Raw genomic sequence first — 25,390 nt, forward strand, 5'->3', positions numbered from 1 at the left:
ATGAAAATGGTTGTCAGTTGCATCTTGTCACTTGCTATCTTTATTTGCTGCAGTGTTTGTGTTGGCAAAGAAAATTTCTGCTGCTGTTATATAGGGTAAGAGTCTAGTGTTAGGTGTATAGCAGGAATGAAAAACCTATAGCCTTCGCATCAACCTGTATCAGCATGACCAGTGAACAGGAATGATGGGAGCTGTAGTCCAATAATTAATGGCAGGCCACTGATGTCTCCATCCTTGGCATTTTCTTAACATGTGACACCTGGATGTAAGGCTATGATACTAGTGGTGAAGCATCGTTTTAAATATACAAAGTGTTTAAGAAAGTGGGTTACTATTGTCAACTAAACATTTCAGCCACCCTAGAGAATCTGTTGACAGCCTTTGTGTGTCTGAACTATATAAACCTGAAATACCATAACTGACCTTAATTAACATTCTTTTAAATATTGGTAGAGTTATTTCAGAATTCCCTTTGGTCTATAAACCATACTTGGGATCCAAATCTTGTAGTTTAAATAAATGGTTAGGAACCATCACTGTCTTGCAGTATTTGAGTAATTTTTAGATGCAACAAGATATTTGTTAACTTTTTCCTCAGGAACTTGAAGCATATGTTGATGATGCAGATATAGACAGCGAGTATAAAAGAGATGACTTTTATTACTTTTCCCTGGAAGACAGAGAGAGGCAAAAACGTGAGAGAGAGGAATCCAAGAGAGTGCTGCAGGAATTAAAATCTGTGCTGGGATTTAAAGCTTCAGAGGCAGAAAGGCAAAAGTGGAAGCAACTCCTGTTTAGTGATCATGGTAAGTGTTACTTTTGTCGTTAATTTAAGGAAATCTGTCTGCAACTCTCTTTTCTGAATTGGTTTAGCTTTTGATGATCAGGAGTACAGTGGACGCTCGGGTTGCAAACGTGATCCGTACAGGATGCATGTTCGCAACCTGCGTCTGCGCACGCGCGGGTTGCGATTTGGCGCTTCTGTGCCTGCGCGACTGCCGAAACCCGGAAGTAATCCATTCCGGTACTTCCGGGTTTTGGCAGTCTGCAGCCCAAAAAAACACAACCTGAAGCGGCTGTAACCCGAGGTATGACTATAATACCTAACAGCTCCCAAGGTCCTAAAGTACTATACATTACAATCACAACTTATACATATTTAACTTGAGCTATTTCAACCTTGTGCAGTTGAAGGCTGCTCATTGAAATTGCACAAATGCAAGGCCCATTCAGCGTGTGGGCTCTGGGATGCTGTTTCTCAAGATCTTGTGGGGCCATCCAAGGATAGGCTTGATGCATTGGGTGAGAGTTTCTCTAGACTCACAGAATTGTCAAGAGTATTCATAATTGGTTCTCTTGAAGGATCCTTACAGATTTTCCTTCTATATCAGAGGTGGGGAATTTATCAGTGTGAGGGCCACAATCCCTTCTGAAGGCAACCAGAAGCAAACACAGGCAGAGCATGTTTTGCATTTATTCAGTAGCAACCAGTGGGGATTTTCCATTTTGTTTTATAGTTATTCTATCCCTCTTAATGTTTGAGAGGGCATATATACCTGTTACCTTATGTGTTCAGCATCCTCTGTAGTAAATGAAATTCATATTTTTTCACTGAGAGCAGTACATCCTTTAAAACTTACAGTGAAGTTATTTTGAATACTCATTCCATATTTCCCCCTCTTTCAAGCTGCGATGAAACCCTTGCCTGGTACAGAGCAAGAGGAACCCATTAATGTTTTGGGATTGCCGAAGAATTCAGAATCAGGCAAGCAGGTGTGCAGCAGAGATGACAGCTTGGAAGAAGCAGTCTCTGACTTCAAAACACAAGCTACTGATGGTGAGAAAGATAGGATGGAGTACCTCTCTGATGAATCTGGTAAGAACAAAAACGACATTGCTGCAAATGGTGACTCACCAGAAGTTGAAAAAAGAACATGTTACCAATGCAATGGAGAAGGTGAAGAATCTGAGTCAGCTGGTGTGGACAGAGTTGATGTGTCACAGCCACCTGAGAGAGATGGGTTGCAGTCCTCCATCAAACAAAGACTGGCTGAGCTTCATATATCAGCAGATTTGAATTTCACATCAGGGCTCGCAGCACAGGTTGCTGCCAGATCACTGACATTTACAACCATGCAAGAGCAAACATTTGGTGATGAAGAGGAGGAGGAGGAGGAGGAGATACAGGAAAAGGAAGACTTTTTTGAAAAACACAAAGGTGAAGTAAATGACTGCAAAAATTGAAGAATCATAGAGCCCACATAAAATTTGCCTTGCCTATTTGGAGACAATGAAAGGCTAGTGGGATTAACAACAGCAGCACATGCAAAGATTCAGCATTGATAATATTGGATGTTGAAGAGAAGATAACCATTAAAAATCATGACTTCAATTGGACTTTACTAGTCTTTTGAAATATATCCATGTGCAAATATCAACTAGACTCCAAGTGTATAGTATGGTTCTTACAGGTACCACGAATGACTGGCATTTCTTTTAATATTTTATCTTTATTTATTTATATTATTAGGCATTTTTTCCAAAAATGAAAAAGCAAATGGTCTAATTGTCATTTCCTTATTGCTTATTATAATGTTGACATTAATTATGCAACTACTTGAAATGGTTCTTTAACAAGAACCTAACACCATGTGGGTTTTTCTGCCCACTTTGCGTCCTCTCCTTTCTGCATTAGATCACTTAATGACCTGCATATTTGTTGAGCTGTTGGTTCATCAGGGCCGCAGCCTAAGATGTGGACTGTTTTGTTTAATGAAAGCCATAGCTTGTGTATCCTGGGATGCTAACCTAAAATAATAATAAGTTATTAGCAAAGGGTTACAAAGCAAAACAAAAACCCAGCACAATCTTCTGTATTTTAACTTCTGGACTATGGAGAATAATTTGACTGATTCTTGTTTTTGCAGTGATTTTTCCGTATTGCAAACACTCCCAAGTTGTCACATGTGACACACACACCCTTTTGCAGATAAGGGAAATTAAACAGATTCTGATCAGGTCTTCTCCCCTGTTTCTTTCCATCTGTTACCTTGTGTAGATAAAAACAACTTTACTTCTGCAGCAGAGACTAACTGAGACTTGGTGTCCTTTGATTTTAGTTTCTACTTTGTTTTCCATTGGGTTATATTCTCTGAAAATGCTCCATCCAAAGGTAACTCAGATTCTTGTTCTATTGGTTTCATGTTCAGTCTGATCTACAAGTGTTTTCATGTATTTCACTTCAGCACTTCCACCACCATTAGAGTAATTGCTTCAGCTGATTTTCCCCACTGTGGAAGGTGGTGGCGGCAGCTGTTGACTTCCACACAAGGAATAAAGCCGCAATAACTGTATTATTATTATTTATTGAATTTATATAGTGCCCTATACCCTGGAGGTCTCGGGTCGGTTCTCAGAACAATGTGAAATGATGGAGGGTATGGATTGCTATTATGTTGTAGCAGCAATATGGTTGGCAGATTCCCAGATTGGATCAAAACCTTAAGAATACTCTATGTTCTGCAAGTTTTACAAGTATGTTTGCAACATCAAATATAAAGCAAGGAATTCAACATCACGGTATTACGGTCACTTTGTTAGCGCAAGCAGTTCTGCTTGCCTCATGGAACAATCTACCCTCTCCTCCCCCTAATGCGCTGTTCCAGAGGGAGTCTCCTGATCGCCCAGAACTATTGGGGGACACAGGATGAGAGTGGAGGAAGCCGTATTGTGCTAGCGTGACTTCTGCTGGCTTCCACCAGCGCAACGCTTTAGTGGAATCCGGGCCAAAGTGCATTGCTTTGTTCAGTAGTGGAGTCAAATAAATGTAACAATTCTGTTATCACAAATATGATTTCTTTTTAGTCTGGGGACTAGAAAAGTTACAGCAGCCTGAATTTACTACTAACATTTTAATGTAATTATTTTTTAAAAAAATATTTCACTCATCACCCCAAAAGACAGGAATATGTTCAGTTTCCTCCCATTTTTCATTTCAGACTTTAAGAAAAAAGCAAAAAACAACATCCGTCTCACATATCTTTTTCCAAGGTTCTTCTTCTCCTACTTCATGTCCATACTTGGGCTTTTTCTTCTTCTCCTGTACAATGATCCTCTGCAGCTCATGGTGAGTCGGCAGGGGGAAATAATAATTTGAGTTTGGATCTGGCTTCATTCGTTGAGTTGTTCCTGAGCGCTGGTGGCTCCTTTGTATAAGCTGAATAGCACAAAATCATGGGTACTTGCACTCCTGGTATATTTCAAAATAAAGTACCAAGCAAAATGTGTAAATATTCAACAACAATCTATATAAGAGTTCAAACACTGTCTGTGACCCAGATGGGCATGTGTATGCACACTGGAATTAAAGAAATGGCCCTGAAGGCCCCAAACACTATGAACTCTATCCTTGGCTTAAGATTTTCTTTCTAGTGGGGGCAAAGCATCAGCCTCAAAAAAAGATATTGGCCATTATTTAAGATTCTCATGTAAGACATTCCTTTGCAAATCATTAGCTTGAACTCTTCCATAATTCCTGTGATTTGTGTTACCTCAAAAAGACAAAACATCCAAACCCCAAGGTGCTCATGGTGGACATGAACTGAAACCGATAATTTTCTGATCAGAGCATGTGAAGTTTAAGACAAAATAATTATTTTTCCATACCTGTCAGTGGCATAGCAAATACAACTAGAAATATTGTGTGAAATCCTTGCTTGAGTATGTTCAGGGTAACTCTGCAGGCTGTTTTCAAGAGAACTGGAATACAAAAAGCAAATTAAAGTACTGCAGTTATAAGAGAAATCAGGGTACACATCAGTATACTTTGATTACTATGTATTTTATAATTTTAGGTTATCAGAACACAGTGGACTTTACTTTTTTCCCCTAGACTTAATCACAAGCTTAGTCCAAAGTTTCCATTGCTTACTCATTCTTCACTTAAAACCTAGTCATATAATAAAAAAACCTAGTTGTATAAGTTAAACCCATAGGTGAGTACATCAGATCACCTATTTTTTATTTTGGATTCCTAACAGGTAACATGTCTCCCTCTCTGTTCTCGTTAAGGACTCTCACAATTGTAAGTTCAGAAAATCTAAGTATTTCTGAGTTAACAGTGCAATCCCATATGTGCATGTTGCTCAGTTCACTAAGGTCTTCCTAGTAATTTCTGGTTTCCCTTTTAACAGCAGTCCTTAATTCAATGACTGTGTGTGTGTGTGTGTGTGTGTGTAGGTTTGCTTTTGGGCCCTGGGCATTAATTTATTTTGCTGATCATTTTAGCTTCTTTAATATTTTAGTCTTGTCCACCGACAGACATAGTTTGAATTAATGGAAATAAAAAAGGTGTTCAAAATACTTAATGTAAGTGAAGTGCTCTGAGCACTTAGCTATCTCAGAAATCTTTACAATAGCACTGAAGAGGAGGCTTGTGTGATGTCACAGTCTGGCTAGATGCAGAGGAGTGGTGGGAGGCACCAGCTAGGTCATTTCTAAGGGAATCCCCAGGGGAAGAAGACTCAGAGCCAGGGGACTGGTGGTGGGATGACAATGAGTGGTAAGAGGGAGAAGAGGGAGCAGACTGGGAGGAGGAGGAGGTGTCAGAAGCAGAAGAGGTAACAACAGGGTGATCAGGAAGAGGCTTTGGCAGAGAGCAGTTCAGACTCTGAGGCTGGAGAGGAGGTTGGCCAAGAGGCAGAGTTGAGACAGGCTGCTGAAGAACCTAGGGGGTCTCCCCATCCTGCTGTGACCAGCTCCTCCCCCCTCCCCCTGGTCTCCTAGAAAACTCAGAGAAATGAAAAGAGCAGAACAGTTTGTAACTGTTTGGGAAAGATCCTGGCGAGGAGGAGCTTTAGAGAGCGGTGGGAAGGCAGGGACCTTCAGTCCTTGCAACTGCCTCAATGGGGGCAAGATCTACTGGGAAGAGATGCTGTTTTGGTTTATTTGAATAAAGAGTTAACGTCCTAACATTGTTGTTTTTATTGCCTGACTCTGGCTCCTGACATGTGATTATACTTGAATTATGGATTGGGGCTGGGATGGGGGGCAAACCACATGTGGAGCTGACATTTTGTTTTACTTTTAAACTAGTGCAAACCACTTTATAAGTGCTTACGTTTTGCTTTAAAGTTTACTATAACCAAAATAAGTATTAGAACATTGAGTGAAATTAAACATCCTATTACAAATATTCCATCTCTGCAAGCATTGCAGTTTTCCAGATGGAACAATAGCCCCACCCCCATGTGCTGTTTTGAGGGTACTCCCACCTCACCCCAGAGCCAGTTATGGGGGGGTGCAGGGGAAGTGGTAGGTGAATCTTGCCCTTTGTTTCTGATACCAAATTAGTTGAATTAAATTCACACTTTCACTGAATCATTTGCAATAGTCAGTGTGGCTGTGAAGCCCAGAAAGGGTATTTTAAGATAAGCAGTCCAAAGGTTTTCACTTTCTCTTGAATGTTGTTCCATATCTTTGGTGTCTTTTACGCCTCTTAAACAACCATTACTTGACATATCATGGTTCATACTTAGATTTGTTCATTCTTCTCTAGAATCCAAAACTCATTGTCTGTGTTTTAAAAAACCCCTACTCTTCATCATGCAAATACATAGTTCTCCAGTTTGCAGTAAAATAGAAGGTGAGAGGGGCAAATATCTGCTTCATCAGCACTGCAGTTTTTGTCTATTTATATAAATGGTTGTTTATAACTTGACTTTCTACTGAAGATGAATTTCTTGCTAAATGATATTGGCAACAGCTAGTTATGCAATGCACAGTGCTGGCTCACTGTTCAGGCACTTCACTAATGAATGTGGGTCGGTCCCGTCTTTATACCTGCTGACTGAAGTAAGGCACAGTATGTATTATTTTTCCTCATGCAGTAGCTCTGTGGGAAACTCTTAATGATTCAGATAAGATCTTAATGACTCTGCAGCAGTCCAACACAACCTCTGCAGAGAGAGCTTCTTGTCACACCAAATGAAAAAGTTGCTAGCCAGAGACCATATGAGATTAATCAGTAGAGGGAAGCAGGCAGCAGTTGAGGAGGCTGAAAGAGAATACTGGACACAAAAAGGCCTATAAAGGAAGGCTTCATTCTGGATAAATCCCAGTCACCCTTTGCAAGCCTGTAAAACAGGGATAGTTGAAGTGTGGCCCCAGATATTGCTGACCATTGGCGATAATGGGAGTTGTAGTCCAACAACATTTGGAGGGCCACAGGTTAGTGTGGCGGAGAGGCCAAGTTGGTAGCTTTTCTCCTAAGCTCTGTATTGCAGGCTATGTACACTTCTGCAGATTAATGGCGGCTTTAAAATGCCATCAAGTTTCTGAAAAGTTGTCTGAACATAGTCTCAGACTCTGTTCTTGCCACTGTGGCAGCCTGTGATCACAATGGGAAAGTCAATTCCCTCTTCAACTTTACCTTAAGGTTAAGCCTGTACATTCAGCTGAGAGATTTCTCATCAATATATGAGATGTCCCATCTCTACCTCACTGCTGCTGCTGCTTTGGAATGGAATTCATTTATACAGAGAGGGAACTTGGTTTTTCAGCCAGAAAGCAGAAAAGAGATGCTGCAACTGAGGCGAACTGTTTTCAGGAAGTGAATTTATATTGTGCTGAGATTGACAGGTGCTTAATTATGTGATGTAAGTTTCCTAGAACTAAAGGTCTGTTTTTTCAAGTTCTAATCATTTATATTAGCTTAATTTGATGCTGATAAGCTTGTTTGCTAAAGAAGCCCTTTCTAGATTTCTGCTGCCTTTGTTTTGAATATTTGTTTGATCTCTATCAAAGTGTATACAGACAAATGCAAGTATTTCATGAGAGAGAGCAACACTACCAGCTGGATTGTCATTCTTTCCTGTGTAAGGAATCATACCTGTTTCCTAAACTAACAAGAATGTACATAGGAGATTGTAACTTTTGAATAAGTACTTTATGTAATAAAACATTATTTCCTGTTTCTGAACTTCTCTATTAATTCTTCTGATGCTTGACTTATATAAACTGTACTTTTATATAACTTTCTGAATTTCTCCTTTCTCTCATTAAAAGCTATACTGCCCTCCTCATCCACTCTCTCTGCTGTGTTGCTTTGTCACAACAATTCTTCAAATAATTTGCTGGTTTAGCCCCATAGACAAGGTTAGATGGGAACATGGATGGAGCTGAGCTTCGGGCAATGGCCATCCACACCGTGTAAGCAGGGTGCAAGGTCGTTTAAGAAAAAGTTGAATCAATACAGGGCTAAGACACAGGGCTAAATTTTACCCATTTGTTTGGCAATGATTTTGGGGGTTAGCTTGCCTGACTAGGAGCATCTCACCTGACAGCACATGGAAGATCTCAAGAATATTACATAGCACATTAGAACTAAAGTAGCCTTTAAAACCGTGTGCCCTTTTTAAATCTAATTGGTGTGCTGTATTTTAGCTCCACACACACACACCAATTAAACAACCACTGTGGATTTTTAACCTATTAATTAAAACTTTGAATTCTAACATCAGAAAGAAACCGAAACAACTTCAAACTTCCACCACTCTGTGAAAGTGTCATAATATGATATACCAAATTATCTATTATGATGGGATGCAACAAACCACATTTAAAGCTATGTATCACAGGTATGTCTACACAGAGTAAAATACCTCAGTCTATAATCAGGGGGTAAGTAGTAGCCCCTGTTGTAATTGTTCCTTGTCAGGACAATCTGCTTTTGAAGATCTTTCACTGATTTGCTGTATCCATTGAAAATGTAGTTGGCAAAGAGCAGCTTTCCTCGAATGTACATCTGTCAAAAATACATAAAACATCAGCCTGTGAGTAGAATGCAAAGGCTGCCTTTGAGGAGACATACAGGAGAATGGGACGCGGTTTTGTCTGGAGCCACATTACCAATTTTAAATTCATTAACAGGCCATATCACACCACCATGAGTCATCCTGCTCACCTGCTGAACTGACTGCCCAGAACTAAGTACAATATCACAGCTTTCCCCAGCACTGGAGAGACCCAGCACCTTCTAAACCTTGGCTAGGGTGCCTCCACCACTGGCATTCTTCTGTATTGTAGTATGAACTAATGTTTAGTTTGTCACCAGCAAGACATCGTTAACCTTTTTAGATCAACTGTTTTCAGCTAGGCGTTTGCCATCTTGCTCCTGGGGTGGTTCATTTTGTTTAGTGGCAGGCCAGTAATCCAGCTCATTAAGATTTGCTGTTTTTAGCCAATTGTATGTTTCATGCTCCAGGCTAGGCAGGTTTCTCAGCCAGCTTGCAGAAAGAGACACCTTCTGCTTCAGGTTTCTAACCCATTTGTCTGAGTACAGGTGACGGGCCTTGCTTCTGAGTAGATATGCACAGGATTGTCAGTTGTGGGGCAGCCTGGGCAGATTCAGGTCTGCATTTATGGAAACCCTCTCAAACAAAGGAGTCCTGAAAGCTTTTGATGTTGCCCTCTAGAGAGTGTTTTAATCGAAATGTAAAAGTTGAGGAAAATGAAACAGGTACCTTGAATAATGTTTGGGTTGATCACTTCTATGGGATAGTTTCAAGGATTTCTTTTATCCTAATGTAGCACAGTTTGGGGAGAATGTTTCCTTACCTGCATAAAAAGAGGCAGCCAAGCATTCTAGAAGAAGGGCCATAGCTCAATGGCAGAGTGCATATTTTGCAGGCAAAAAGCCCAAGGGCCAGTCCCTGGTATCTTCAGTTTGGTTGGGACAGACCCCTGTCTGGAAGACTGGAGAGCTCCTGCCAGAATACTGAGCCAGGTGCATCAGTGGTCTGACTCTGTAAAGGCAGCTTCCTATATTCTCAACTAACACCAAGGGAAACCATTGGCCTACTTTGACAGTTGATTGGGAAAAAGCAATCAAGTGCAAAAGGTCATTCTTATAGGCCTTTCGTCAGTTAAGGTAATTGATTCAGGTAAACCAAACTTGAAGAGAGTGTGCACAAACCAGAAGACAGATAACACTATATATCTGCTCTTTCATGACACATTTTATTCACAACCATCAAATATTATTATAAAATATAACACTTGCTAACCTTGGTATTTGTCAGTTTGTAAAGACTAAGCTATATTCATTATACAAAATTATTTGCATGCTTACTTGGGAACAAGCTCCAGCAGATAGGCTAGAATTCTATAAATTTAGCTTCGACTCTGCAGCTTGTGACAATTGTTTTCACATAATTTTTCTTTTTTTTAACTCGTGCTCCCCAGTTTGCACAAACATGCATGATAACCCTGGAAAACCATATATTTTATGAGACCTCCTTCCTCACTGGGTTGAAATTGAGGAGGAGTCAACTGTAGTGGTTCAGTAACTGAAGTAATTCACAAATAGGAAGTGGTTGCAACAGATTAAAATGGAAGTGAAATCTCATTTTATAGATTAGATTAGTCTAGACGTAGGTGGACAGGGGCCCTCTGCTGGACAAATTTAGACATTACAGATGCTTAGAGGTGACTACAAAGAGATATTTTGCTTGCTTGCTTGCTTGCTTGCTTCTTGGACAGGAATCCAAGATGCTAGTATGTAAAAATACCCTTCAGGTGAGTCCAATGCACTCATTTATTTATTTGCTTCTGGAAGAGCAGGTATACACTACTTACTGGATACAGGCATACAATGCCCAATGGAATAAGTGCTCATTAGTACCAGGGAGAGTCATGGAGAAGAGATCCAGTTACGCCAGTAAGAATAAACCTTACTCTCAGTCCTGGGAAGTATTTGTCCTACATTCATTGTAACAGAGTACAGTGGTACCTCGGGTTAAGAACTTAATTCGTTCTGGAGGTCCATTCTTAACCTGAAAATGTTCTTAACCTGAAGCACCACTTTAACTAATGGGGCCTCCCGCCGCCGCTGCGCAATTTCTGTTCTCATCCTGAAGCAAAGTTCTTAACCTGAGGTACTATTTCTGGGTTAGCGGAGACTGTAACCTAAAGCGTATGTAACCTGAAGCGTATGTAACCTGAGGTATACCACTGTATTTCAAACATGTCCCTTGCATTGGGAAGGGATCATGCCAGCTATTTTGTTCTTGCTTCGGTTAGGCTCCACATTCAGAAAATAAGGTGGAGGAGTCACCTTTCTAGAGTTCATATCATTTGCTGAGAACAAATTATAGGCCGATTCACTATAGTGCTTCCATCTCTCCCTTTACCCATCTATCTAAAACAGTGAGAGAAACGAGATATTTCCCTTAGTTCTCAGATCAGAATCTTGAGCAGTTGTTCTTACTAGACCCCTTTGAGGGAGAAACTGGAATTTTATGTCTTTTTCCAGTCAGTGCCATATCTTTCACTATTCTGCAGAACGAAACCAATCATCCTTATGTTCCAATTATTGTGATGGCACTGATCCCAATGGACAAGAGGAAGATGTCAGCATTGTCTTTGTGCTGCATCGCCATTTGCTATGAAATGGGGAATGGACTTTTCTTGAACGAAGAACACAAGAAGTAGACTCCAGCCATAGGATCTGGAAGCCATTTGCTCGGTATGAGTTGAAATGACCTAGATGTGCAACAGGAAGGTTATAACCTACCAAAAACATGCCAGGAGCAATATTATGCCTTTTCACCAATAGTGATCCACAGTGGCCTGTAAACTCATCTGCAGACCCAAGATCGTATTTGAGCAGGCGAAAAGAGTCCAGACGACCCTACAAAAACAAAGACAGCATCATTATAAGACTAGGTCAACAATAGCAATAATAAATCTTATTCTACCAGATGTCAGAGCACAATGTTCCCATTGAACAAGTCAGCATTAAAGGAATTGAATTATTCAGCTATTTACTGCTCACATTGGCAAGTGGCCCAAGTACATTTAACTTAGTGATGGACATGCCTAATTGTCAGAATGTCCCTCTGATGTACTCCCACCTTACCAAAAAAAGGGGGGGCACTACTGTTAATTTAGATCTAGTGTGTATAAGGAAACAGCAATAGCATTCATGTTCTGAAAAAGCTCACCCATCTTAGGGCTGTCATATTTTGAAGAGCAACAAAGAGGACACATTTGCCAACTTCTACTTTTAACCATGGATCGCTATAACGACTCATTTTACATACCCATGAAAAAGAGGACGTGTTCTGGAAAAAGAGGTCATATGACAACCCTAGACGATATAAATCCACAAATGATATAAAAGGACGTTTTGTGGCATTAAACTCCTATGTCAACAACCCAATTTCTCTGTACTTGTAAGAAGTCAATAAAATGAAGCAATTTTTTCACACCAAGATGTTATTCAAAATCTTCTTGCTTTTACATCAGTCATCGGCCCAGTTCAAATGCAACACTAAGTTATACCATGGCTAAGTGTGAACAAGCAAGCATGTGGGTACTCACAGGAAAATATCCCTCCCCATTTCCTGCTAATGCCATGCTACTGGGACCTAAATCATGGTTTCACTTAACTTTACATCCAAACTTGGGATCATGGTTTGTCTGGGGAACAAACCAAGAACTAACGTTTGTTACAGCTCATAGTTTGTTTGGAGCAAGACAAACCATAAACCTAGGTTTGGACGTAACACTAAGCCACCCACGGTTTAGCTCTGGCTAGCATGCCAGCAGGACAATGAGGCACCTGCAATTTTTGTGTGTTCATGCTTAGCCATAGCTTGGCTGAGTGTTAACAGGTGAACCAGGTCACTGATGCGATTGAGACAACACCCGAGAGCCCTACCTGTGTACATGGCATACTCCTGTTCTTGTTCTTTCTCTCATAGAGCTGTTCTAGGTGCTTATCTGTTCTGGGGTCGTAATCTGCCGCTCTCAATGAAGTAGTCACACAGACCACAGTGATCTGCTCTGAGGAAGACATCTGGTTGTTAATAATGTGATCATATTCCAGGTCTGTAACATATGGAATCTGATGGTTGCTGCATCTGCATATCCTCACTTCATCTCCCAGCATCGTTCTTCGAAGGACTACAGGGCAGGCACTGTGTGATGCAGTGGATGCCTTTTCACTGTCATGAGAAAGCAGTGGTAAAAGGAGTGTAAGTTGGAGTGTGAATGAACTGAAGTAACAAAACTTTAACCAGCTTACACTTACTTGATCTACCAAACAAAGCCTCTCTGTTTCCCAGGTAATTCAAAAGGCTGCTGCAAAATCATACCTCTGACTGAAATTGTTTTTATCACCATGATGCTTTTTCTCTACAACTTCTTAATGTGCCTTTTGGGATCAGCTATTTCCTTGAGGGCTATCCAACATTTTGTCATGAACCGTAGCTCTTCTGTTTAGTTATTCATTTAATTAACATTGCAAAGGGGCTTACAATATTTTGTTCTTCACCTCAATCCGTGGCCCACCAGAGATCATCGACCAGTGCAACCAAGGCAGTTTCAGTCCCACAATGAGGCCTAAATCCTGACTGGAAGGGACCTAAATGGTCCGCATCCTCCAGGAGTGCCTGGAGTTGTTCAGCGACCACCCGCTCAATCACCTTGCCCACACTTCTTTTCTCCTTGCATTGTTGTACAAATAAACCCAGAGTCCTGACTTTAGCTGAAATCCATGGTTTTCTAAAGGTATAACTGTGTCCACAGCACTTTGATGCTCTTTCTGATCCTCCAGAGCAGAAGAACTAGCCAAACTAGTATAATGAAAACTCTAGCAGATGCTCTTTGTGTGGATAAACTGGCTGAACAAGTTCTGAAGACAGCTTCAAACAAAATTCGGGCAAGACGCTGAATAAATAGTGGTAAGGTCCTGAAGTGTGTAAGACACAAATGCTTATTTCTGTGGAAAAACAAGAACAACTTGGCTACCAGAGGCTACCAGAACTGAACCTAGCATTGTTACAGTGATAACATTACAAATGTAAGGAAATGCTGGTCGCTTGCTGCAGAGGAAAAGGACTGCTTTCTTTACATTCCTAGTTGCAGATTGCAACTTCAGAAATCAATCCAAGTAAACGTAGTAAAATTAAGGCCACTGGATTGTGAGCAGCTCAATTCTAGTCAATTTTACAAAGATGAATTATTGTTGGAGGGTACAGAACCCTTTACTCCTTGCAGGAAAAGTGGAAGATATAAACATAATAAAGAGAATAATAAATATATCATATACATAATGCAAAGCTATTCTAAATTGATCTAATTGCCATATTTTCCTTACTTCTCCAAAGCAAAAATACGGTAAAATCACCTGAATATGTCTTTGTGTCATTCTTAAAACATATGCTCCAAATAATATAAATGGCATTTAAAGAATCTTAGTAAGTCTTCGAAGAACATAGTAAATGGTATTTAGTTTTACTTACTTTGCTTTGTGAGAGGTTTGGAGTGTGTCATCATTTATATTAAGGTGAGCCATGGGTGGTTTATTTGTTCTGAAAATGCTGCTCAATAAATGAGGGTCTCTGCAAGAGAAAATAAACACACTTAACAGTTTTTCTGCAATTCCAAGGTATCTATGCTGATATTTACACTGATTTGCAATGTAGACCCATTTCTAATGGCTGTTTCATACAATGCAGCACATGTGGGGAACCTCTGTCCCTCCAGAAGTTGCTGGATTCCAAGTCCCATCATCCCCAGCCAACATGGTCAATATTCAAAGATGATGGAAGCTGAAATTCAGCGTACAGGGTGCAACTGATTCTGCACCTCTGCAGTATCGTTTTAGTAGGTTCACGCTGCATATTCAGCACGTTAGAATTCCTAAAGCACTTAATCAGAGCAGTATAAGATCCCAGTAGAAAGGAAGTTGTTCCCACTCCTCTCTGGTGATTTATCAGTTGAGCTTATGTGTGCTGTGGTTGATTCATGACCCAATATTTAGCTTGCACCTATCTTAATTAAGAGGATTTGGAAACCAAACTCATTGCTACAAAAAAGAATTAATACAGTATTGCAACATTTTACGTCTGTCCCTTTGGAATATTTTCTCAATTTATTTTCATTTACCCAGCCCAAAGTTTTAAAATTAACTTTACTAAAATAAAGGTAATATTCTGAGCAAATTGGGAAATTTATCCACAATGAGGCTGTTCCTTGGTCCCTGCATGCACCCCGCCAAATTGGCTTGGGGGTGTGTGTGTCAGGAGAACTCCCAGAACAGCTTGCAGGCAGAGGAGAGGGGGGAATTGTTCCATCTGGCAAACTGAAATGCTTGCAATGAAAGAAGGGTCCTCATAGTGCTACATCAAATTCCTCCATATATTCACAGAATGGTGTATTTACTCCCCATTGCAAAGGGAGTTGGTAGGCATTTGACTTCTTGTGCTTTTACCTGTAAGAACCAGGTGACACACCTTGAGTGGGGCCGCAAGACAGAACAGACTGGAAAGGAGGATGGTTGCCTGGTGTAGGGGTCTCTGTCTCCCTGTCATTCTCTTTTCCCTGTGCTGTATGAAAGCCAAGGAAAGCATCCCCATGTTGTGTTTTGCACCGTCTGCCAGCAATCCGAGGGAAGGCTGAGGTTCTGCGTGTGTGTGGTGAGCTGATTTCTGAAATGCAACAATACACCACCAAGGCAACAAACTTTAAAAAGGCCTTAAGCTCATATATAAGACAGCTGACTTAGATGCATGTGGAATTTGGTTGACGACTGCACATCACAAGAACTGAAAGTGCAAAGCAAAATGTCCCCTTCAAGTGGAGTCCTTCCCATTCAATACAACTTCCAGGGAATACTGCTTTAAGAAGTTAAGAGTATAAAATACCTTTTTATACACTTAAGAAAGAATTGCAACCAAATGTTAATTTATATTATTTATAACGCTTAGTGTTTCTGTACTGCGAAGAGGAAGCGCTTTGAAAATAGCTAGGAAAATTAACACCACATTTTGATCAAGCAAGACGTCTGCTTCCAATAAAACGTTGACCAAATGTTCATAGACCACATTGCACTCTGGTTCTCTGCTTCCCCTAGGCTCAAGCTTCCACCAACGCTTCACCTTTTTGCTCTGGTGTAGAGAAATTGTACCAGTTCTTATCTTCTGGCCTAATGATGGTGAACCTTTCACCTTCCAGGTGTTGTTTGATCCAATTCCCATTAGTCCTAGGCAGCATGACCAACGATCAGCTCAAACCCAAGCTAAGAACACAAAGTATTCTTCTGCTACATATGGTGAGTGCCCTGGAGATGTAGGATCAGGAAATATTCCTGTTTCTCCTGTCATACAATAGGCTCTGGAACTAAAGGAAATGAAATCACACACAGAATACTGGCTTCGTTCACACATGTATACATATATCATGTGGGGTTTTTTATCAATCACATATGACGTTATGTGATGTATTTTCATGTATACATAAATGAAAATAATTAGTACCAAAAGTCCGATCTCAAAGCATACCCTGCAAACAAACTAATGAAATGTGGAATCAATTTTTATAGGAAAGTGTACCTTTCAAATAAAAAATGTAAAACAAGATAAAGCAATATATAATTTCATTAAGTTATTTCATACTCCCTTTTTGCAAAGCAGATGCAGCTGTTAGGTTAATATCACATGAACATATACAAATGCAGATGAACTGTAATGTTTAGTCTATACATACTGATTATAATTTTAAAATATATTTAAATACCTGACACCAAAAATATAAACCATGTCATTACTTATTTCATTCCTCTGAATTTAGAAGTATTAGCATCCTCCTCCAATACTTAGGCTACTAAATTAAAGACTGACCTAAGGCTATCCGGTAATATTCCATCCAGTCTTCTAGGATATTCTTGATCTTACATCTCAGCACTTTTAATTCTCTGGTAGGGTTGTAGTCTTTGACATGGCTTAGATCCTCTTCTGGAATTCTAGGTATTCTCTCCTGTGGTGATTTTTTTAAATCAGAAATCAGATCAAATTATGAGCAGCACAACAAAGAAAAAGCAGTAAAAGTAATAAGGGACCAGATAAAAATAGAATGGCTAGTACAAACATTCCCAGAAGATAAAACTAAATACAGTGGTGCCTCGCAAGACGAAAAGAATCCGTTCCGGGAGTCTTTTCGTCTTGCGGTTTTTTCGTCTTGCGAAGCAAGCCCATTGACGGAGTAGCACTATTAGCGCTACTGGCTAAAAAAGGGCTAAAAACAGCTTTTTTGGGGGGGGATTAGCGGTTTTGCTGCTAAAATGTTTTTAGCAGCTTAGCGACTCAGAATAAGGGGTTTTGGAGCAAAAAAAAAAAAAATCGATTTTTTTCCGTCATTTTTCGTCTTGCGAAGCAAGCCCATAGGGAAATTCGTCTTGCGAAGCGCCTCTGCAGACGGAAAACCCTTTCGTCTTGCGGGTTTTCCGTCTTGCGAGGCATTCGTCTTGCGGGGCACCACTGTAAAGGTTCCAGCAAAGCAGTCTGAACCTGGCACCTCAAACTGAACAGTATGCCACAGTGGTTAGAGTGTCAGACCTGGGAGACCAGAGTTTCAATCTCTACTTAGCCATGAAGCTTGCTGGGAGTCACTGTCTCTTATCCTAACCTACCTTACAGAGGTGTTGCAAGGATAATATGGTGAGGGGCAGAATTATGTACACCGCCTTTATCTCCATGGAGGAAAGGCAGGGTATAAATATGATGTCACATAAATAATACATAACGAAAAGGCAACATGTGATCCTTTTTGTGGCAGGTATTCTCTTCCTTATTCTCAGCTGCCTTGTTCCACTTCTCTTGGCCTATATTTTTGTTCTACTCTATTGCCTCCTCTTGATCCCACCTCAGCTTCTGCTTTTCCCACACGTTATCTCCTAATCTGCCTGCTTCATCCTTCCCTTTGTCCCTTCACCACAAACCCCTGCCTCCTTCCCTTCTCCTTTCACTTCATCAAAGTACAACCCATCAAATGGGAGGAATATGTACAAAGCCATAGACATGACCGGTAGACCAGTAAGCAACAATGTTGGCCAGCTTCAACTCTTATTTCCTTTGCCTTGGCCCCTGCTTCTTCTGTCTTGTCTGTCTTTTCCCCTTCGGGTATCTCCCCGCCCTCTTATTTATATTTATTCAGTCTTCCTTTCTGCGTTTGCAGATATGTGGAATCTTTTTGTGGCACCCAAGCTTCCAGTAAACAGCTGCAAATATTGTACATCTGCCTTTCATTTCTATTGGGTTTGTCAAGACATGTTCCAAAGTTATTGTGAAATAAGGAATCAAAGTTGCATTAGCTGAAGGGGTGTTTTGCACACAAGTTTTATGGTGTTAAATCAGCATAACGAAAATAAATTGTAGCAAAATACGCTGGTGTTAAATCAGCATAACGAAAATAAATTGTAGCAAAATACGCTGGTGTTACAGTATCCTAGTGGATGGGCAAAGGCAGAGGAAATGTTATAAAAAAGTAAGCTATAACAGTGTGAAAATAAAATTACATTTACTTATTTTAATATTGAGTTTCTGACAGCTGCTTACTTCCTTTTTAAGAGATTTTTTTGCGTCTTCTGTTTTGCCATGTGTTTTAGAAAATCCTTTTACTGATGTAGATGGTGGATTAACTTCGGTGAATATCTTGCTCTAGAAAACCAAGAGAGAACAAACAACAGAATTTGCTTTAATCATGTGCAATCCATTGAGTTTCTACCCATTTTTCTTGCAGGAGTCTTATAATTTCCCATAGCTACAGGACAAGTAGCGAAACAGGCAAACCTTTTGTTGGCAACTGCATCTGCTGTTGAATTGCTACCAGCCATGAAGCACATAACCCCATCAGAAAATAGCAGAAGCTAAATTCTGTGTGACTGGTATGAGATTACCTGTAACCAAACAGCAATATTTCTGTTTGGCTCCTGGCTGTGATGCGGTAGCTGCTTAAAATACTGCTAGGTGCACCCCAATCTCCGAGCAGAGAGAGATTTCAGGGGTGCTGTCAGCACATAACTCATGGTTGGTTTCCTTAAACTGTAGGTCACTGGAGACTGTGGTGTCTTTGTTATATTATGGGATGGTGGGAATTGGGAGTCCCCATCCCTGATGTAGGAGGAAATAATGTAGTGTCTTATCTATATTCATTTGTCTCACTATTGCACTTGCCTGGATACACGCAATCCACTATGATTCTAACATTTGTGTAGGGCTTCCAATAGTATTCCCATGAATTTAAATGTCAAGCTGATCCTGATTTTGAACTGAATGGAAAAGTCCATTTGCAGGGAAACAGTAGGTATGTGCAAGAGCTGGAAACAGCCCTCTTCTATCTGTTATTCCTTTTGAAACTACTGTGCAACAAATATTTTACTTCTTGTAAATCCTCTCGCAACCAAATTCTCCCACAACCCACCACGGAGGTCTATTATCTCCCTGCAACCTCCCTGCAGGCTCCAGCCTGATTGACATGTTGTGTGGTTTTTTGCATCATAAGCTATTGCACCATACCAGGTTTTCTAACTGTGGACCAGCCACACCTCGTACCGGTGACAAAGACAAACGCACGCTTTCATGTCGCCACTTGTAAAGCAATCCAACAGCAAAGCGTCCTGCAACCTTCACTGTGATGCACTTGTTAACCTAGGGTAAGACATAAGAGATGTGTACTTCACAGTATTGTTCAGCTAGGGAATTTGCCAAAATGAAGATAGGAAGCCACAAGGGAAATCTGTCACTAACCAGACAGCTCTTGTTTATGGTGTTCCAGTGTGCTGTGCCCCTCTCCAGGATACTCCATCCCACCTCCCTTCCCACCTGATGTTCCATTCCTCCCCCAAAGCAGTTTGGTTCATTTAGCTCACAATTGTCTATTCTGCTTTGACTGGCTTTGGGGTTTCAGACAGGAGAATTCCCAGGCACACCTGAAGGTGCCAGGGATTGAAGCTAGGGCCTTCTGTGTGCAAAGCAGGTGTGCTACAAATAAGCTATGGCGCCTTCCCAGAAATGCTGCTGTGGGAATAAGGGAATCTGTCAACTACTGCATCATCAAAACCATTAGTCCATCTACTTCATTACTGTCAACACTGATTGGCAGTAGCTCTCTAGGAGTTCAGGCAGGGTTCTCACCCAAGTCTACTTGGAACCTTTCACATGCAGAGCATGTTCTCTACCACACCCCCTTTAAAAAAACTAGTGTCTGCAAGATATAATCGGGCACATATAATTGCAAGATATAATTAGGCTTCTGTACTTCTTGCCAGATGTAGGTTGCCGGGATAGTTGTGGAAAGTACAGAGCATAGCTAGTTGCCAGGATTGGATAGGGTTGGGTTGCCAGATAAAGGGGTGAAATTTAATCTCTGCTTCAAATTTTACATCATAGTAAGGAAAGGTTGAGTGCAAACATGACTTTTCTACTCTTGACAGTTTAAGAAGTGCTAGGTTAAGCATGTTGCCTTAGGGGGAAAGGAAGGGACAGGAGCAAAGCAGTTCAGTTTTAAAGTAATGCAGTTTCCCACTTCTCTTCTGCTTATTATTATTATTATTATTATTAATAATAATATTATTATTATTATTATTATTATTTGGCTTCTTAAGTCACTTGTTACACAGACAACACACTTGCAACACACTTAAAAACATAAATATGTTATAGTAACTCATTCATACAAAAGCACACGTAATTTATAAAAATATGGATTTGATATATGAATATGATCCTGTTTTGTACCATCTTCATTGTAGTGTTTGTGCTGCTTCATCTTGGGAACAAGAAAATTAATTCAAAGTATCATTTTCTTCATTAAACTTCGTTCATTAATTTTACTGTGAGCTAGCTTAGGTAGTTAGCTACTTCTGTTAGCTGAAGAATTTACAACACTGTAAATAACAGCATCCCCCAGAAGGAAAGCTGTATTTGAAAAAAGATTTAAATAATAATAAAAAAATATTACCTGCATAATAACTGGGTCATCAAGCTTCCCTTCTCCAGGCCATTTCCACTGGCGTAGTATTTCTCCATCTTTATTAGTCACCATGCCTCCTTCCTGATTAAATATCATTGCTATGCTGCTGCTGCAGAAACCAAAAGCCAGTTTTTCATGGTGCCATTTAGTAAAACATAATGAGTAACTCAAACTGTCTACTTTGATCTTGGTGCTTTTAATTAACATAGTAATTTGCATATTTATCGCTTCATCTATATTTTCATATAGCATTCAACACAGGTGTGCACAGTGGCTGTGAATGAACAATCCAGCCTTAAGAGAGTCACAAAATTATTTCGTAACGTAGCCCTTACTTTTTAACTGCAAAACATGAAGGTGCCTGGATAACCCCGTGTTAACACTGGTTCTTATTCTAGGCATACTTTACAGTAATCAATGACATATCATATATATTAGATCCCATTGTGGCTTTATCCAAGGCAAAAAACCCACACTTTCATCTGCTAAGGCTATGATCCACAAATCGGCAGAGGCACGCAGCACAGTCTAGGCTGATAGTGTTAAACTAGGTGTGAAAGACTTTGCTCTCCCTTCCCATTCTATTTGATATAAAAAAATTGTGTGTATGGAATGCTTGTAACTCACCATAAGTTGAGAGAAGGATACCTGAACTCTACAAGGCTCTGATTCCACACAGCAAGTTGGTACATGGCCTACCTTGAGCTCTAAACTACCGTGTAAATTAAAGAAGATTCTTAAGAAAGGATATAAGAAGTGCTGCACCAGCACAGCACCTTCACTTGTTGTGTCAAGTGTTTTGAGCTAACCAATGCAGGTCACCAGGCCCAACTTGATGGATCAGTGGCTGTCACTGCACCATATACGATACAGCAGCGCCGGCTGCTACCTTAAGATGTCTGTGCTGTTCTGGGTGGGGTGAATGGAAGCTTTTGAAGCACACTTTTAGTTTTTAGAGGGAGTGAGTCATGCTTGAAACAATGTGGGAGCCTTTTAATTATGTCCTACATCCAGTATAGCAGGTCCCGCCAAAGGACTGTCTCTCAGTGCCTGCTGCGGTTAACATTTGATGTTAGTTAGGAAGCCCTCTGGAACGTCTCTTCTTACCTGTTAGAGAAGCAAACGCTGCCATGTCCAGAAGGAGTAAATGTTCCAACTAACGCACGATCGGGACAGTCATTAAAAATATTGGTGTACAAGCCACCACAAGGAAGATCAGAGTAACTCTGACAGACTGCAACATGTCCAGAGGGGTAGGTAAATAAAGAGTCAAGGAGTTTGTCTGAGATGGATATGGCATTTCCAGGTATCTAATTATAAGGCACTTTAAAATAATAATAATAATAATTTATACCCCGTCCATCTGGCTGACTTCCAATATATATAAAAACATAATAATACACTACACATTAAAAAGCTTCCCTATGCAGGCTGCTTTCAGGTGTCTTCTAAAAGTTGTATAGTTATATATCTTCTTGACATCTGATGGGAGAAGGTCCTCTACTGGCTTCCCTGTAGCTTCACTTTTCACAGTGAAAGAACCACCAGAAGAGGCTCAGAGCAAGATCTCAGTGTCCAGCTGAACCTGGAGGGAGGAGATGCTCCTTCAGGTATACTGGGCCGAGGCCGTTTAGGGCTCTAAAAGTCAGCACCAACACTTTGAATTGTGCTCAGAAATGTACCGGGCGCCATCTTAGCACTAACTATTGCTGTTAAAGTGGAGAAATCTAGCTGTGCAGCAGATCATCAAACTGCCTGGAGAGAGAGATTGAATTGGGCTCAGCGACCAAAAACAATGCCAATACAGATCTCTGAGGACCAGTGAAAAAGGTTCCAAGCTGAAAGCACCATCTAAACTCTGGCTGCTGCATTTCCCACCAATTGCAATCTCTGAGGCATCGTCAAGTGCAAATTACAATAGTCCAAACAGGAGATTACAAGAATATGGATAATCATGGCCATGCTAGCCATGTCCAGGAAAGCTAAACCAAGCATGCTTGGAAAAAGATACTCCATGGAAGTGGAATACAGGCATACTTCCCCCACCCTCCACCAAGGCAATGGACCTGATCTTTTAGGGAAGTTCAACCACAGTCAGAACAGACCATCTTTCTGTTTCCCAGATCTGGAATCTACCAAACCACAAGCACCTCTCCCTTGCCAGGACTCAGCTTCAGTTTATTGTCCTCATTCAAGCCATTACTATTTATGGTATAATGAAGAATCTTTAAAATACTATAAAAATAATTTTAAAATAAAGCTTGCCAAACAGCTATGGGGAGATGGGTATGTATGATGCATAGCACCAGATACACCCAGTGAACTACTAAAAAAGGTGCCTGCAATAACGACATGCAGCCATGACTGAAACAACTCTAATATTAGTGCCTGCTTTCTCTCACTCATAATACATGTAGAGCTGAACTAAAAATTGCACCGAGGAGTCAATATTGGGATGTACAAGCGTGAATGGCTTGTGTGATGCAACTGTAAATTATTCATTCTATTTCTTGTCTACTGTACATTTGACTGCAGCTCAGACTTGCTCAATGCTTATTCAGAGGATTTACCAAGTATCCATCTCAAAACTTCGAAACTATAAGCAGCCCCTGTGGGCTATCTGTGCTAAAGTGGATGCTATCATGAATGACTTTCCACATCACCACTGTTGGCAGGTGTTTGTCTGCTCAGATAGATGTATGGATAGATAGCTAGATAGATATAGACATGCAAAGACCTATTTCTACATAAAACTTTAGACAGTTTGAGGTTTAGTAAGTTCAAGTGCTAAGGGGTCCTTTCTGAGTTTTCTCAAATCAGCAGCAGGTAATAATCTAAAAAATTGACATTCAAGTGTGTAGGAACAAAAATGCTTGGGTCATGACTCACGACTTTCCTTCTTTTCAGTTTGGATAAAAGGTTCTAAAGCAAGTCCCCCCCCCCAAAAAAAACACACCCCCACAATTTTGTTTCCAGACTTAACCTGCATAAAATCACACACCATTACTGTATTTGGAAACAGATTTTTCCAAACGTCTTGCTCCTGTAAAGTGATCTAGAACCTTTTACAGTTCAATCCTTAAAGACGTTTACTCAGAAATCCTAAAGAAATTTGCTTCCTACCTGCCAAGTGAATTAACTAATTTTAAATCCATGCTTTTTCTTTGTTGTAGGAATGCTTCCTCCCATTCCTGCTAGATGGAATTCTCTTTCATGTTACACTTTCAAAGGATATTAAATAAAGGATGATCCATCAACCAATCCATAGTGCAGTTTTTTTAAGGCTGGATCAGCTTGTTTGATCACTGGCAACTGTGGTTTTTCATACAGGCTCTCAGATGAGACTTTCTTACTGGGCTGCCCTTTGATGTTTTGGGGAAAGGTTTCCTTCTTGATATCACCATAATGACGAAGAATAATAGGCTTGTCAAATCCTGATTCTTTCAGCTTAGACAGCTGCTCAGTTCTGTTTGGAAGATTTTTTTTTTAATCAATTATTTACTAAGAAATTCTCTGAAATAAGGTCTTCAACAAAGCTAGCATTTAGGCTGAAAAAGTTCAGCTTTCTATATGATCTGAATAAGCAATGTAGTATAGCATATTCCAGGCACCAGTCTTCTATTCATCTGAGTAAAAAGCAGTTCAATTCAATCCAAACCCTGTAAGAGCTTTGAAAATACATTTTATATTTAGAAAGAAAAACAGTTTAGAATGTAAGTTGCAAGTCTAAACTCACTTGCCTTCTGCTCAGGCAACTTGGTAGAGTCCTAATACAGATTCCGAACACAGACATCATAATCTATACTACGTTTGACCCCCATTTTACATTTATGGTTTTATTTTCAAAAGATCTTCACCAATTAAAGGTAAAGGTAAAGGTACCCTGCCCGCATGGGCCAGTCGTGTCCGACTCTAGGGTTGCACGCTCATCTCACTTAAGAGGCCGGGAGCCGGTGCCGTCCGAAGACACTTCTGGGTCACGTGGCCAGTGTGACAAAGCTGCAGCTGGCGAGCCAGCGCAGCACACAGAAACACCGTTTACCTTCCCGCTAGAAAGCGGTACCTATTTATCTACTTGCACTTAGGGGTGCTTTCGAACTGCTAGATGGGCAGGAGCTGGGACCGAAAGACAAGAGCTCACCCCGCTGCGGGGATTCGAACCGCCGCCCATGCAATCAGCAAGTCCTAGGCACTGAGGTTTTACCCACAGCGCCACCCGCGTCCCACCTTCACCAGTTATTTGCCTGTTATTCTGAATAAGCACATTAATAAAGCTACACCAACCAGTGCGAAGGCTCAAACCCAGTCCAGACTTAGTGGTAAGTACTTCTGAGTCAATAGTTGTCCCATGTCCCTTTTACACAGAAACCTGCACGTCACCTGCAGCTCTTAAGTATCCTAGCAGATACTGAGCTACAGTACCAGCAAAACAGGGAAAATGCAAAAGAGCAGCTAGCTTTCTTCACTGTAGGTGCTGAAGGAGAGTGAGGGTTATATTGTTTTGGCTTGCACTTGCATAAGCTACTATGTGTACTTCATTCAAAGAAGAGCTACTGGACTGGACTGTCCTTTCCAT

General features: G+C 40.6%; 2 protein-coding genes across 11 annotated transcripts in view; one reads left to right on the forward strand and one right to left on the reverse strand.

Annotated features, from left to right (window-relative positions):
- Positions 1-8,081, forward strand: part of VEZT (vezatin, adherens junctions transmembrane protein) — a 34,258-nt gene extending 26,177 nt beyond the window's left edge. For 4 of the 6 annotated variants that reach the window (XM_083401043.1, XM_083401042.1, XM_083401044.1 and 1 more), the window contains exons 11-12: positions 599-806; positions 1,688-8,081. In XM_083401043.1, the coding sequence (XP_083257169.1) occupies positions 599-806; positions 1,688-2,244 (765 nt within the window). In that variant the 3' untranslated portion in view covers positions 2,245-8,081. The remainder of the gene's footprint in view (positions 1-598; positions 807-1,687) is intronic. The other 2 variants (XR_014502458.1, XR_014502459.1) reach the window with 2 other exon arrangements.
- Positions 3,897-25,390, reverse strand: part of LOC310658729 (uncharacterized protein) — a 31,213-nt gene continuing 9,719 nt past the window's right edge. For 3 of the 5 annotated variants that reach the window (XM_083401035.1, XM_083401033.1, XM_083401034.1), the window contains 13 exons: positions 24,050-24,280; positions 21,922-22,071; positions 20,803-20,923; positions 19,359-19,490; positions 18,399-18,500; positions 16,686-16,821; positions 15,278-15,494; positions 14,307-14,405; positions 12,722-13,007; positions 11,573-11,689; positions 8,661-8,803; positions 4,666-4,758; positions 3,897-4,249 (listed from right to left, as the gene is read on the reverse strand). In XM_083401035.1, the coding sequence (XP_083257161.1) occupies positions 4,171-4,249; positions 4,666-4,758; positions 8,661-8,803; positions 11,573-11,689; positions 12,722-13,007; positions 14,307-14,405; positions 15,278-15,494; positions 16,686-16,821; positions 18,399-18,500; positions 19,359-19,490; positions 20,803-20,923; positions 21,922-22,071; positions 24,050-24,280 (1,906 nt within the window). In that variant the 3' untranslated portion in view covers positions 3,897-4,170. The remainder of the gene's footprint in view (positions 4,250-4,665; positions 4,759-8,660; positions 8,804-11,572; positions 11,690-12,721; positions 13,008-14,306; positions 14,406-15,277; positions 15,495-16,685; positions 16,822-18,398; positions 18,501-19,358; positions 19,491-20,802; positions 20,924-21,921; positions 22,072-24,049; positions 24,281-25,390) is intronic. The other 2 variants (XM_083401036.1, XM_083401037.1) reach the window with 2 other exon arrangements.

Source organism: Podarcis tiliguerta, assembly GCF_965153285.1.
Source record: "Podarcis tiliguerta genome assembly, chromosome: 10".
NCBI lineage: Eukaryota > Metazoa > Chordata > Lepidosauria > Squamata > Lacertidae > Podarcis > Podarcis tiliguerta.